Genomic DNA, 14788 nt, shown 5'->3' on the forward strand with positions numbered 1-14788 from the left:
TGAGCTGCCCTCGTGACTGTGCTGCCTCTGTGATCTGCCGTGGCAGGTGGAGTCTGGGACAGGTGTCTGCCTTCCTCTGTGGTTACGATTTGGTAGCTTACCTTCACGGCATGGTGACCAAATGCTGGCACTGAGGACGGTCGTTTCTCAGTGTTACCTTCATGGCACGGTGACCAAATGCTGGCACTGAGGACGGTCATTTCTCAGTGTTACCTTCACGGCACAGTGACCAAATGCTGGCACTGAGGACGGTCCTTTCTCAGTGTGTGATCTCGCAGCTTGCACATCCTGCTTTTACATTGGGTCAATTTTCTTCCTAGTTGCTGATGTGTGGCCTCGGTGATGTGGACGTGAATGACTGGAGGCAGCATTCTATTTACAAGAACGGCTACTGCCCGAACCACCCCGTCATTCAGTGGTTCTGGAAGGTAACTCCGGGGCCCAGCCTGTCCCGTGACCTCTGTGGCGCCCTGCCTGTGCTCCGACTTTAGGACTGATGCTGCCACTGGGGTCTGTTAGTGCTTGGACTCCTGGGGTAGGGAACAGGCAAACTGAGCCACCAGCCCCCGTGGCGACTCTTCTGTAACTGTAGCGGACAGCTAGACTTGAATGAAGTTGGTCCCTACAAAAGCACACTGGCCTTCCTTGATCACCTTCTGAAAGTGACTTTTATTTGAGGGACTGCTCCTCCAAAGTGTAAATAGAAATGGGGGAGGGGGGCTTCTCAGGGCATAAACAGGCTTCAGGGGTGGCTTTGCAAGATGTCACTTTCTGTGAAGAAGTCATTTTCTCCATTTTTAAAGTACATTCCAACAAACATTTTGATCTGTATATCTTTCAACCAAAGATAACATACATTTGATTTATTGCCTTAGGGCCAGTGTTTGTATCCCGTTCAGCTTCGGATGGAAGTAAAATAGGAATGGGTTAGTTCAAGGGAAAGATAGTAAACTTTAAAAAAAAAAAAAAAAAAAAGTTACCCCCCAAAAAGACTGATTATTTACTTCACCCCAAAAAAGGAATCATTTGACTTTTTCAAATTTCTTTTATTTTTATTTATTTTTTTTGTAAAGATGTGGTCTCACTATGTTGCCCAGGCTGGTTTCAAACTCTTGGACTTAAGCAATCCTCCTGCCTCGGCCCCTCAAGTTGCTGGGATTTTAGGCATAATTCACCATGCCCAGCCTTTTTGCACATTTCTGAATGCCTTTTATTACTGTTTCAAAAGCCAGCAGGAGTGTAGAGAGATTTTTTAAAAAGCAGAGTCTTCAAATCCCCGTCCAGGTCTCCCTTAGCTTGGTTGTAGATGTTTACTACAGCAGTCCAAGTGACATTACCAGTAAAGCCACCTAGATTCCTGTAATACTGCAGATATGTAAGCTACACAGATTGCTTTAGAACCCCATCTCTGCCTCTGGTTGGTTTTGGTTTTGCTTTTGTTTTTTTCCATTTTATAAAATGATACCTTCTGGGGAATGTGTCTACAATCTGAAATCCCATCTCATAACCTGGCTTCCCCTTGTGATGACACATTTTAAATACTGTGTATTTATAATTGGCTTGGGGGAACTGGTAAGCCTCGAACACAGAAACATGAGCTCAGTGCCATCAGAGAGTTTGCTTTTTATATCATTTATTTTGGCCTATTGGCAGAAGAAGAAAGAGACAGATGTTGTGATCACTTAGTCTCTGAGATTAGAGAGGCCAGCTAGCATTGTGGCCATAAAAAAACTACTCAGTTTTCAGAGTCAACTCTCTAGGTCTTACATTGCAATATAAATAAGATTAAGTTCTGCCTGCCTGCGTGACAGCAGCATGTGCCGTGGGTCACGTGGAGGATATAATGACCCTCTGCCTCTGTTCATAGGCTGTGCTGCTCATGGACGCCGAAAAGCGGATCCGGTTACTGCAGTTTGTCACGGGGACATCACGAGTACCTATGAATGGATTTGCCGAACTTTATGGTGAGCAGGATGCCATTAGATTCAGTTGTTCTCCTGTGAATTTCCAGCCAGGCATGAACTGTGGCCCAAGAACCCCACCTCTCAGGCCTCTGCATAAGGCTAAGTTTCAGGACAATGTGCTATGCATAGGGTGGATAGATGTTCAATGAAAGGGCTCTTATCTATACTTTATGTAGATAGCATATAGATACACTTTATATAGATATCTCTACTTTATATAGATACAATGGTGCTTCTACCTCAAGGGATTGGGGGGCAGTTTGTAAAGAGATCCATAAGGCTACTCTTTTTTTTTTTTTTTCCTAGTTTAGTTTTTTTAGTAAACCATTAAAAACTAGGTTTTGCAGGGTCATTCATGTGGTTGCAAACTAATGTATAAAGTCACCTCCAGTAGGCAGAATTTTTCAGTGTTTACCGTAGATTTAAAAATCACTCTCTACTTTGCATACTGAAGGTCACATTTTATTCACCCACCCACCCCCAATAATAGTTTGAAATTTAAATTTCCAGGGTCCAGCGGAGAGGCTGTCGCTGCCTGCCCTTCCACGGAACTGTCGTGTTTGTTAAACTTGGTGCAGTTCCATTCTAGAGACCATGTGGAGTCTCTGCGAGGTGCAGACCTCTGGCTTCCCCCAACATTAAATATCAATGTTGCAGAAGAGAGTCTCAGGCCTCGCCCCGGGGGGCATCCCTGCCCCGGCAGTAGCTGGACTGCAGACCACACCATAGCTTCGTTCTTCTGCCCTAGGCACTTACATTTCTCTTTCTTTTCTTGCCTAGGTTCCAATGGTCCTCAGCTGTTTACAATAGAGCAATGGGGCAGTCCTGAGAAACTGCCCAGAGCTCACACATGGTGAGTGACAAAAACACCTGCATGTCAACAGCAGTATTTGAACTGCTTAGCTGGGTATGGTGCTGGGCTCGAGGCTAGAGAATGCTCTGTTTCCTCTCTGTAAGTAGCTTAGAGAATTAAAGGACAGTGATGTGGATGAAAATATAAATGGTACAGTAGTGCTAATAAGACAGAATGCACTTGTGTTTGGCAGCAAAGGGCTCAGGCCTCCCTGCCGTGGGGAATTTCTTCTCTGAGCCCAGTCCGTCTTCCCTCATTTTTCTAGGTAATGGAGCTTTCAGTGTTCATCACACTTAGATAAGGCCATTCTAGGCGTCTATAAACACATTGGGTTTTTACTCCAACCTTAAACTGGCTGAGAAGTTAGGATAAAATTCCCTGTAGAAACAGCCGTTGTAAAAGGCCTTCTATGCTCATGAATAACCCGTAATTCCCTGGAATTGAGCAGTAACGTGACTGTGGTCGGAGGAGGGTAAGAGGGCTGACATGGAGCATGGCTGGAGCATGGCTGTCGTCGGAAGGCCCTCTCAGGAGGCACAGTGAGGCAGAAGGGTGGCAGTTGTTTTCTGAAGAGTTGCGTGAAACCCAGCACAAATGCAGACTGGATGGGATCCGTTTCCTGAAGCCGGGTTCAGGGAGCTCTTGCGAACTCCAGCTCCCATGCCCCTCATGTTGGTTTTCTGCAAAGGCCTTTATTTCTTGCTCATGAGGAAGCAGCAGGAGTGGGCCTTCTGGAAAACGGTGAGCAGTGTAGCCCTGTGTTTCTCATGCAGCGGGAGCTGCAAAGCCTGTTCCGGCCATACCGAGCTAACATAAGCAACCAAACAGTCCCTGCAGGAAACACCCTCCCTTAAACTAGAAGTGCTGGCTAGGAGAGAATTCTCATAAAAATGTATTTGTGAAAACTTGACTGCGAAAGGTTTTTTGCTTCCGTCGGATGCCCCTGCCTCACCAGAAAGGCGTTTGGTGTTTTTTCCATTCGTACCATTCATGTGATTCTCCGAAGTAATGAATACGGTCATCGCCGGTCAGAGCCTTGAAAGCGAGCGGACTCCAGCCTAAATCCAGAGCAGTCTTTGTGTGTGATTCTCTGCATATATTCGAGGGGAAGAATGCTTGAGTAGTTCAGAGCTTTTATCCAAACAGTATCTGAGTCAAATGTGGTTTTCTGAGTTCCGGCCTCCATGTGCAAGGCACTGGCGTTGAGCCAAGCCCCAGGACTGTGGGTGGCGATGCAGAACGTAAGCTTGTGGTGCTAACCGATGAATATTAGGAAAAGTGAAATTATTGGGCACAGTCATCATCTGTGGTCAGGCACTGCTTAATCTTTATGGCAGCCTGTTGAGATATGTTATTCCCCTGGGCTGTCAGGAAGCTGGCCCAAGGGTCACCTAACTCATAGCTTCCCAGATCATGGGATGTGAACTCAGTTCTATCAGAATTGGAGTCTGCGCCCTTAACCACTACACCAGATACACTGCCTCTGTTAATATACCCACTTTCTTTTTAGACTTTTCCAAGGAAACCAAATTAGTGAACCAATTTCATGTTCATTCAGCCCGTGTTCCTCTGTGATTTCATGGACACATGTCTTAGTATTGAACTGTTTTGTTTTTTTGTTTGTTTGTTTTTCTGGAGCCCACATGATTCTGCCACAGGTAGACCTTCCCAGATAAGACCTCTGAACTCAGTGGTTCTCAGCCTCGGCTGCATGTTGAAACCATCTGGAGAGCTTTAAAGAAATCACTGATTTGGACTTCATTGGTCTGGTGTGTGACCTGGGCAGTGGGATTTCCAAAGCTCCCCAGATGATTCTGGGGCAGAATCATGTTGAAAATTCACAGGAAGGACAAAGATCTACCTACAGGAAGAGAACAGCCCACCTGACTCTTAGCACAGCTTATTTTCCTCTTTCTGTGTCGTGGAAAGAAAGCAACTATATAGTTTTCCAAATGATATTCCCCCCAGACTAACTTGACCCTGATAGAGGGGACTGGCAGTTGCAGGTAGCACCGGCTAGCATGGTGAGGCCGTTCTGCAGCTACTTCTAAATGGCTTTCCTCTCCACCAGACCCTGACTATATTGACGTAGGAAACAGGAACTTCACTGTCTGTTTCATGGCAAGAGTTCCGCCATAAAATTTCGCCATACGTAGGTCTCATTTCTTCCATGTTTTAGATACACAGTTAAGGTTCAAAATAAAAATCTGATTTCCTAGAAGAACAGAAGCTGATGGATCGGGGTCTTTGTGATGAGGGTTCGTTTCATTAAGCTTTCCAGTAGTGACTATTGAACATCTGACATTGAAAGGGCTTCATTTCATTGTTCTGTAAAAGGTCACTACTCGGACATTTAAAATTACTCTTCATTAAGAAACACAGGCCCACCTGCCCTTTGAGATAGACTCTAAAGCAAACAAAAATCATCTCGTTCAGCCCATGCTTCTTCCGCATGAGGATGCTAAAGCCCTCTGAGGACAATGCGCTCCTCAAGGACACCCAGCTTGTTAGTGCACATGGAAGCTAGGTGCATGTGTCCTGACCTCCAAAGTGATAGGAACTGATGCTCACCAAGTACTCAGTACCTTCTGGGGATGTTGCTAAGCATTTGATGTGATTGACTCATAGCATCATCACAGTGGTCCTAAGAGGTGGGTGATGTTATGACCCACTTAGATGAAAAACACTAAGATGCTAAGCAGGGAAGCGTTAAGTAGCATGCTTCGGAACCTCTGATCTTGACAGCCCGTCTCTGCCTCTTCATCTTGCCAGTGTTTCTCAAACCTGAATAATCTGTGGACCTTTTTTAAAGGGAAACGGTGGTCACAGATCCTCAAGAATGGGCCTGAGACCCCTATGGGGTCTCAGGACTGTGAAACCCCAACTGAAAAGCCTGAAGCTGCTTGCCATGAAAGGCTCTTTTAAATGCCATCTGTAGTTGTGGAGTCCTGTCTTTACTGATATGATAACAGAAAGTGAAAAGCCTCTGTTAGTACTTATTTTTGTAGGATTCCTGGGTTTCTGAGAACCCCAGTTTGAGAAGCACAGTGTTATTCTCTATGTCTTTCAGTGTTTAGTGGCGGTTAGAGAATCTGAGCGGAGTTCACTCCACCCAGATGGGACTTATTCAACATTTAGGGGTTGTTAAAGGGCCCTCTACAGTATTTGGTTTTTTCTGTTGCTGTAACAGTGGTGAGCTTTTCGTGTATGTGCTGCGGAAGCAAGCACGTGGTGGTTAGCTTTTACAACATGAGAAGTTACTGTGCTCATTCTTGGAACCACAACCCAGTACCTGGAGGGGCCGGTTTTAAACAGTGTGAGCACTCGTGGCAGAGGCGGCACAAGTGCACCTCAAGAGCTGGGCTCTGGAGCACCCTGGGCTGTACCTGGCTCTCCTGCTTCCCGTGTGACCTAGGGTAAGTTACCTAACCTTGCTGCGTCTCACGCTCGTCCTCTATGAAATATGGATGCAGCGTTACCTACCTTACAAAGTGATGGCCAGGGTTCATAACACTGAGACAGGCTGATGGGCCACGTGAGTACTTCGTGAGCATGGGCTCTTCTTATGTCATAGTGAGCTGTGGCAAGTGTGTGTGCCGTTTTCATGACAGATACACATCAGCAACTCCCACCCCACCGGCGCGCGCATGTGCGCACACACACACACAGTCACTCACAGAGAGGTGGAGGTTCTGTGGCTGGAGGTGCTGGCCTTGAGCCCCATGTAGATAGTCAGTAAACATTGAAGGGTGATGACACTGATAACTGTCTCTTGAGCAATTGAGCACTTGCTGTATGCGACACCCACTGATCTGATCCATTTGGCACCCTGTGTGCAGTTTCCCCATGTCACAGAAGCATAGACAGATTCAGAGAGGCGAGGTGACTTGCCCAAGGTCACACAGCTGGCAAGTGGCAGAGCTGGGATTTGAACTTGATCGCATGGACGAGTGGGCTTGATGGCTGGCAGAGGCCATCCATTTGTCTAAAAACCTTCACTATCACCATGGTGATTTGCAGCCCCCACCCCCAGCTGAAGCCTCCAGATAGGTAGAGATTTCTTCTAAATGCAACATTCCATAGCAAATGTGAATTGTGCCTGACTTTGATCAGAGGAGGTAGCTTAGCACTGGTGTTCTGGAGCCCCGGACAGCCTGGGTTCTGTGATGGATCTGCCGTATGACAAAGAGTGTGACCTCAGGCACCTTGCCCTGTGTCTCTGCTTCAGGAGCTCCTGTGCAGAATGGAGATAAACATGACCTGCTTCATAGGGTTGTGATGAAAATCAAGTGATTTAATACAGAGAACAGCACTTGGCTTGAGGCCTAGTGTGGAGTAACAGTATTAGAGGTAGACACAGTCTGAATTCGTGTGTAACTCCAAAAGCATCAACTCTGTGTTCCAGGGTTTGGAAATCTTGCCAGTTACTTTGCATTTTATATTTCCCTTCCCACCAGGATTCTTCCAAGATCTGCATCTGACTCTAGGAAAGGTTTCATGGACCGTTCAAAAATGTTCTTTCTCTGTAAATTACAAGAGCTTATTTAGCGTCGATGTTTCATAGCTAGAGTTTTGTTTTGTTTTTCCCCAGATAATCAAAATTGTTGGTAAAGGCATTTTGATTCTCTTAATGGAACACCATGCCTTGTTAACCAGATCTAGGAGGTGCTGTTGTGGCTTTTCACCTACATTTTTTGTTCCTTTTGCAGCTTTAATCGCCTTGACTTACCTCCGTATGAAACCTTTGAAGATTTACGAGAGAAACTTCTCATGGCCGTGGAAAATGCTCAAGGATTTGAAGGGGTGGATTAAGCACCCTCTGCCTTGGGGATGGTTGTTCTTCAAGCAAGTTCTGCTTGCACTTTTGCATTTGCCTAACAGACTTTTGCAGAGGCGGTGGCAAAGAGCAGCTACAGGCATGGCCCCTGGAGCCGAGCCTTCGCCATGCGCTCGTCCAAGTTTGGATGCGGGAACCAGGTCCCAGCTTGAGTTCCTGCATTTCCCACCACAAATTACCAACTGGTTGATATGTACACTCATTACATTTCAGGAGGACTTACGCTATTTATGTTGTGCCTCTGCAGGCAAAGCCCTTAATAAATATTTTTCATCCTTTCTAATGACAATGAATGGAATTAATCACTCTACAGGTATAGTATTACAACTCATGTTTACTTTTTAAAATGATTTAGACCGATTTTCAGATTTCATTATGATTAAAAATGTCTCATGTACTTGGAAAAGTGAGATTTTTTTTTGTTTTTTTTTTTGTTTTTTTTTGTATTTCACTTTCATACCAGGCTTAATGTCAATGACATTTTTATTCTTGAAGTACTCTGACACCTCCACCCCTCTACTTTATTAGAATTGGAAGGCAAGTTTTTGTCCAAAAACCTTCTACAGACAAGTACTTTGAGAGAATTTCCAATATAATATTAGACATAATGATAATTTTTTCCATACTCAGAATGAAAAACTGGGTATTACATTTCTGTTTTGGGTTTTTTTTTTTGGTTTTTTTTTTTGGTTTTTTGTACAAATTTAGGTAATAGCTACAGGCGGAGAGAATTGTAACATAGCATGACAAATTTTGTGTTGACTTGAAAGGAATCACACCATTATTCCTTAGAAGTAATTACATATGCTCTAACACATTTGAGACAGGGTTGGACTACCATTTCTCCTCAGAGAAATTACTTAACCCTTCCTGATGCTGTACAGTCATCTTTTATTCTACTTCCTCTTTGCTGTTTGTAGTAGAGACATTTTGAATGAAACTTGGCACTGCTTGATTCAAAACTGTAGAAACCAGATCCGTTACGTCTCCCGTTTGTATGCGTTTGCTAATGGTAGCTAAATAACCAGATTTTGTTGTAAATGTACCAATTCCGGAGGCACTTTATGTACTACCTGGAGGTCATATCTGGTTTTGTTTTTTATTTTTTTATCATGAACATTAAATGTGATGATGATTTCTTTTCCCTGCACACATCTTTCCGGTGCAATATCTATCAATTGTGAATCTGGCTGCTGGTGTATAAAAACCTGGATGTAAAGCTGAGCCTACAGACCTGTCCTCACCAACTGTTCTGTGATTTCTACTCAACTACAAAGATTTATTTAATGTACACTTAATCTAACCGAGTTTTGTTACCGATGACCTACTGCATGCTTCGATAGTACGTACTGCCTGCATTGTGTCCGTTGTGTGCTAGATTAAAAGTGAGACAGAAGACTTGACCGCCCAGTTCAGGCTGTTGAGCTGGTGGTGGCGGAGGTCTGAGGGTACCCGCACAGTTTGATTCTTTTCTACGTGTAAGTCTCTGTTGCAGAATTGTCGTGCTTTGGGAGAACACCTGAGACAGTGTGGGCGTTGAACGACCCTGCTGTCCTTTTTAACCTGTGTTGTCCTAGACCCTGTCGGGGCAGTTAGAGGGCACTAGAGATTTGATCTCATGCCAGTCATCAATAGGACAAAAAAGTTGTGGTTTGGGGAGGTCTGCTTGTTACATAAAAAGGACCTTTTGGTGTAAGAAATTGCCTGTTTTTACCCAGCCCTGGATGGCATGTGAGAAGCCATAGGAAGCTGTGGTTGTAATTGAGTTGTTTAAAGGGGTGCAGAGGCCTGAGGTTTCTAAAAGAAGGTAGATTTCTACAGAGCTGAGTGTTGGTTCCTTTTAATTATTGATTGAAAAAAGACCTAGTAGTGATCAGAAAATGTAGATGTTATATAACTTAAAAAAAAAATATATTCTCATTAGTTTTGACTGTTGGTGAGATACTTCCTTTACAGTTAACATAACAAATGTCTCAGTGGCAAAAATCCCCTTTTTGTAAGCCCCCATAGTCCAGAGTCAGCTCTTTTAAGGACCATGCCGGAGCCCGAGTTGAGCAGTATGTTTTCTTGGCTTTTGAGAGTGATCGTGTAACTGTAGAGGGAGAAATCCACTTCTAGCCTAAGAACTGGGATTCTACCGTCATCTTGTAAACTGCATATTGAAAACCACAGAATTGTCACTAAATGCATATTAAGTATTGGAAAGTATAAGAGAAAAATCATTCTGACAGTTTCTAAGCCAGGAGCAAACAAGAATTATTGAAATCTACCCCATGAATGCTTGACAGTAATTGTGAGTGGCACCTCAGTTCATCAACCCTTTGATAAAATTAGCTTGATTTTAATGACAACCAAATATTGCTGAATGGGGGTTTAGTATTTTTTAAAAAGTAAAGCAAGGTTCCCTAGTCCTCAGCAATTCTCAGTTTCTCTCTTTGCCTAAAATGGTCATAGATCTTGATTTCTCTAAATTGCAATGACCACGCCCAGCCATCTTCACAACATAGTTGCAGGTAGCGGTGAAGACAGTGTGCTGGGTCATTCCTTGGGCCCCAACCTGCCCGGCAAGCAGCCCTGGCGGGAAGAGGGCAGTGTTGCCTCTCCCAGAGGTCCCAGCAGCCACACTGCTCTTCAGCTTGGGCGCTCTTTAGCCTCTGTGCTCTCCCAAGCTGGAGAAATCACCTTAATGCAGTGTCTTTAGTTGCCTGCGGACGCTGTAGTTATTATGGGCCACTTATACGAAGCTGGGAAGTACATGCCGGAAGTCATGCACTGCCTGTTGTGGGTCTCTTAATATCAGTTATCACGGCTGCCTGTGGGCCCCAGGTATTCCATTCCTGCCCCTTGTTGGCCCGGGGAAGGATTTGGAAAGGGCTGATGGGACAAACATCCCAACAGCCTGTGCATCTCCACTGCTGGCCCCGGAGCTGGCAGCAGTGAGGCATTCGTTCATTGTCTGAGTTATGGCGTATTCCCAGCTTCGGTGCTCTTTTCCTTTTTGTCAGAAATGTTTAATGTAGTTTAAATGCTTCTCTGTAGCCAATCCTCTAACAAATCACAAGAACAAATGTAAGGCATTTGGCTTTTGTTTCCAGGACCGTTCAGCAGGTGATGTCAGATACTCCCTAAATTCAGACAATGAAGGATACAGAGGGACTTGATGTATATTATTTCTCCTATATAAGGACAAAGGGACAGATAATGATGATGATTATTACTATTTTTATTATTTTGAGATGGAGTCTCTCTCTGTAGCCCAGGCTGGAGTACAGTGGCTCAATCTCAGCTCACTACAACCTCTGCCTCCCAGGTTCAAGCGATTCTGCTGCCTCAGCCTCCCCAGGTAGCTGGGATTACAGGCATCCACCATCATGGCCGGCTAATTTTTGTATTTTTACAGACACAAAATACAGGGTTTCACCATGCTGGCTAGGCTGGTCTTGAACTCCTGGCCTCAGGTGACCCTCCTGCCTTGGCCTCCCAAAGTGCTGGGATCACAGGCATGAGCCACCATGCGCGGCCTCACAGTGACAGATTCTGAGAAACAGTGCAAAACATTTGACCCATTTTCTACGTCTCCCATTGTTTCATAGACAGTGTGCACCGCTGCTGTTATCTTGCCAGATCCACAGTGGCCCTCTCAAAAGCCAGGTCCATACACAGCAACTTTTTAATTGTTCTAACAGTTACTCATTAGCAATCGACTCCTGTATTTCCTGAGAGTTTTGTACTCACCTCTGAAATTTCAAAATGTATACAGAGAGCCTTGGTTAATCAGTTCTGCAGCCCCTCCCCGCTGTGCTAGCTCTCCTCTCCTCTCTCCTCCTCACCCTGCCCCTGTACCCCTGTACTAAGAAGGTGGGGTGGGAGGTGCTGTCTGGCATCATTTTCTGCCTTGCCAGTAGGGGGTGCCACTGTGCATGGTAACTGCCTGGCCTGCTCCCTTTCTGACCTTCCCCACCCCGAAGATCACACGCTACCTCTGTCATTCAGGCATTGGGGTACATCCTGATAAGTCATGTCAGAACTGCCAATTTCAGGACTGAGATGTGTTTTTAAAACACAAATTCTTATAAACTCCACTTTGTACTTTAGATTTTAAAACTGGGAAGAACGGGATATTCTTTGGACCACTTTTTTATTTTATAGAAGCCTTAATAAACAGTGTCTATACACTCGCATACGCACACCCTCACCCCAGATTGTTCTCCGTATGTCAGAGAAAATGCCGTAGCATTAGGACGGGAGCTTGGAGAGAGTTTTCTAGAAAAAGGTTAGCTTCCTGTTGGCATGAAATTTTCCAAGCAGACCTCTCAGTCAGTATCTATCGTTTGTTAAAGATGTTCCACTCAAAGCAATGCATGTTTCAGGCGCATGTCTTTCTGTTCGCTGGTTTTCCGTGTGTAAGGAGTAGCGTTGCTGTTGGTCCCTAACCGTGCGTGCACTGCATTCTCAACCTCGTACCAGTGCGTCGGAAGCCATCCTCATGACGATGACTGTGTCTGCAGGTGTCTCTGTTCATGTGTAAGCCAGCTTTCCCCTTTTACTCAGACTGATTTCACCTAGATTGTCACCGTTTTCCTTCATGTTGATGTTATGTGACTTTGTTCTTCCTTTACTACTATGTATGTAATATATATGCATATATACGTACATATGCTGTCCAAATATATTTGTATATATTTGTATAGCATTTTTACACCTTTATTGAGCAATCTGGTTTCGAAAGGGAGTGAGAGCTTAATCCCTTCTACAGTTTTCTCGAAGCTGTGACCTGCAAATTGCTATCCTTGGAGCCTGAGAAAACCCTAGGAAGGTTATGTCAATTTGCTGTCATTTCTTAATTCAGGATCTATCATCAAATGAAACATGAAAAAACAGTGACTTTTAAGGTGAAAAGAATGTCAAGCATTCCAAATAAATTCTCAATGTTTCATAACTTTTTATTATAAACCCACCTCCTAATAGGAAGCCAAGTCCTATTTGATACAATGGTAAAAACCAAACTACCTTGAAGTTTTTTTTAAGACAACTTATGGATAATGCTCATTTTCACAATCAGAATAGCTTTAAAATATGGTTGAATTTGATACACACAGGAAAAGTTTTCTTTGAGAACAAATCCTTTTCGCTTTTCTTTTTCTTGAGAGATCTGAAGAGAAACTGTAGATTGTTTTCCTGACAGCAAAAGACTAATGTGACAAAATGAAGTCATTGTAAAGAAGTGATGCAACTTGTCAAATATTTAATAAAGAATTATGGAAGCTGGAACATTTTCTACATCAAGTATTATGGGTTGTTTGATTTAAAGCTGCTTTGTGAATGCACCGTCTTAATTGTTTCAGAGGGGTTTAAATGCCTGCAGATTTATAGTATGTTCATTTCCTTCATCTCCCTAAAAGCTCTGCACTTTTAAAAACATGAAAGCCTGGCTGGGCACAGTGGTTCAAGCCTGTAATCCCAGACTCTGGGAGGCCAAGGCGGGCGGATCACTTGAGATGAGGAGATCAAGACCAGCCTGACCAACATGACAAAACCCCATCTCTACTAAAAATACAACAACAACAAAAATTAGCCGGGCATGGTGGCACATGCCTGTAAACCCAGCTACTTGGGAGGCTGAGGCAGGAGAATTGCTTGAACCCGGGAGGCAGAGGTTGCAGTGAACCAAGATCATGCCATTGCACTCCAGCCTGGGTGACAGAGCGAGACTCCATTTCAAAAACAAAAAAAAATTAAAGTCTGCACAAAACACACAGCTTAGGCTTACTAAGAGGATGCACATTTATTCTTACCCATCTGCTGTTTTATTTTTTTATTAAACTTGAGAATTACTGATTTTATATAAAATGTGTATAATCCCTGTGAGTCTATTCCTGAAAAGGCATCTTTGTATCCCTGGCCCTCAACTTGTGTGAGAGTTGAGGAGACTCAATAATGAATTCCCAGAGTGCTTCTCAGAAAGGTGCTGTCAAAATCCAGACCGTGTGTCACTGCCCTTTGCAAACCCGGTGGCATTTTTCCCCATGCCATTTCATTCCGCTCAGATCATGTCAGGCTCCTGGAGAATTTTCCCTTTTTCTTTAATACTCGGCTTCCTCTTGATGTGCTCAGCCCATTCCCCTGGGGCAGACGAGACACCTGGGAAGGAGGTTGTCATTTCGTCGGCTTGTCTTTTTCCATTAACAGTAGATGGTATCTTGCCGAGAAGCTGTCGGCAGCACCTGGAATTCCTGCCCCCTCCTCCAGGGTTACGAGTACACGTGAGAGGCACAGCTGGACAGAGCCACTGTGAATATTTATATGTCCTTTCTTAAAGCCACCACACAGTGGAACAGATGACATCAATGACATAGTTGCTAGATTAATACTCTTTTAACCTGCTCTGAAGTCCACGCATTCATCAGGCACTTGTGAAATGTTGAAGCCCCCCGTAAAAGTATTTGTGGTGAGCATGAGTATCCGGAATTCTGACGCTAGCTTTCCCAGGGTTGGCCCTCAGAGCCATGTTCAAACGGGTCCGTGGGGTAAGAACGCAAAGGCCGCTTTCTGACCATTTTCTGGGAGAGAACACTTGTCAAAACAGTGAGCTTCTGGAGAGCTCAGGCTGTAGAATCTCTAAGAAATCATTTATAGGACTTGAATTGGGCAGGAAAAAATGAGCATGAGCTTACTTAAGACCCAAGACACAGTCCCTGGTAAGTAGACCACAGCACCCAGCTGTGACCCAGTGGGGGCTGAAGAGGGCAGGAGAGTCCCTGTTGGGTCCCTTGTAGGGCTGACCTTAGGCCAGAATGGGAAAAAGGTCAGCCACTGCCATTAGCCTGTTCCTGTGTCCCTCCCTGCCCAGCCCCCTCCACAGTGCCCCGTGCCTCGTGTTCCTCCTCCCCTTTCCCCTACAAAGTTCCCGGCTGGGCTGCATGTCTTGGGTACCTGGACTGTTGACAGCGCAGAGCCCTCCCGTCACCTCTTAGAAGAGTGGCCGTCACTTCACGGGGGCCTCCTGGGGACAAGGCCTCCTGAGCCCTCAGTGCTTCCAGGGGAAGGTCAGAGACTCCCTGGGAGAAGGTCACCTTCTCCCAGGCCCACTCAAAGCACAGAGTCCCACAGGGGTTCAACTCTTCCAGGTCCTCT

At 44.8% G+C, this 14788-nt stretch overlaps 1 protein-coding gene across 17 annotated transcripts in view; it reads left to right on the forward strand.

Moving 5' to 3' along the window:
* Positions 1 to 12934, forward strand: part of NEDD4L (NEDD4 like E3 ubiquitin protein ligase) — a 356397-nt gene extending 343463 nt beyond the window's left edge. For 14 of the 17 annotated variants that reach the window (XM_032293592.1, XM_032293593.1, XM_032293595.1 and 11 more), the window contains 4 exons: positions 321 to 428; positions 1868 to 1964; positions 2745 to 2817; positions 7527 to 8060. In XM_032293592.1, coding sequence (XP_032149483.1) covers positions 321 to 428; positions 1868 to 1964; positions 2745 to 2817; positions 7527 to 7629 — 381 coding nt within the window. In that variant the 3' untranslated portion in view covers positions 7630 to 8060. Of the gene's footprint in view, positions 1 to 320; positions 429 to 1867; positions 1965 to 2744; positions 2818 to 7526 lie in introns of all 17 variants that reach the window. The other 3 variants (XM_032293594.1, XM_032293599.1, XM_032293600.1) reach the window with 1 other exon arrangement.
* Positions 12935 to 14788: the final 1854 nt, after the last annotated feature.

Source organism: Sapajus apella, unplaced genomic scaffold (assembly GCF_009761245.1).
Source record: "Sapajus apella isolate SASKATOON/1434 unplaced genomic scaffold, GSC_monkey_1.0 scaffold30, whole genome shotgun sequence".
NCBI classification, from domain to species: domain Eukaryota; kingdom Metazoa; phylum Chordata; class Mammalia; order Primates; family Cebidae; genus Sapajus; species Sapajus apella.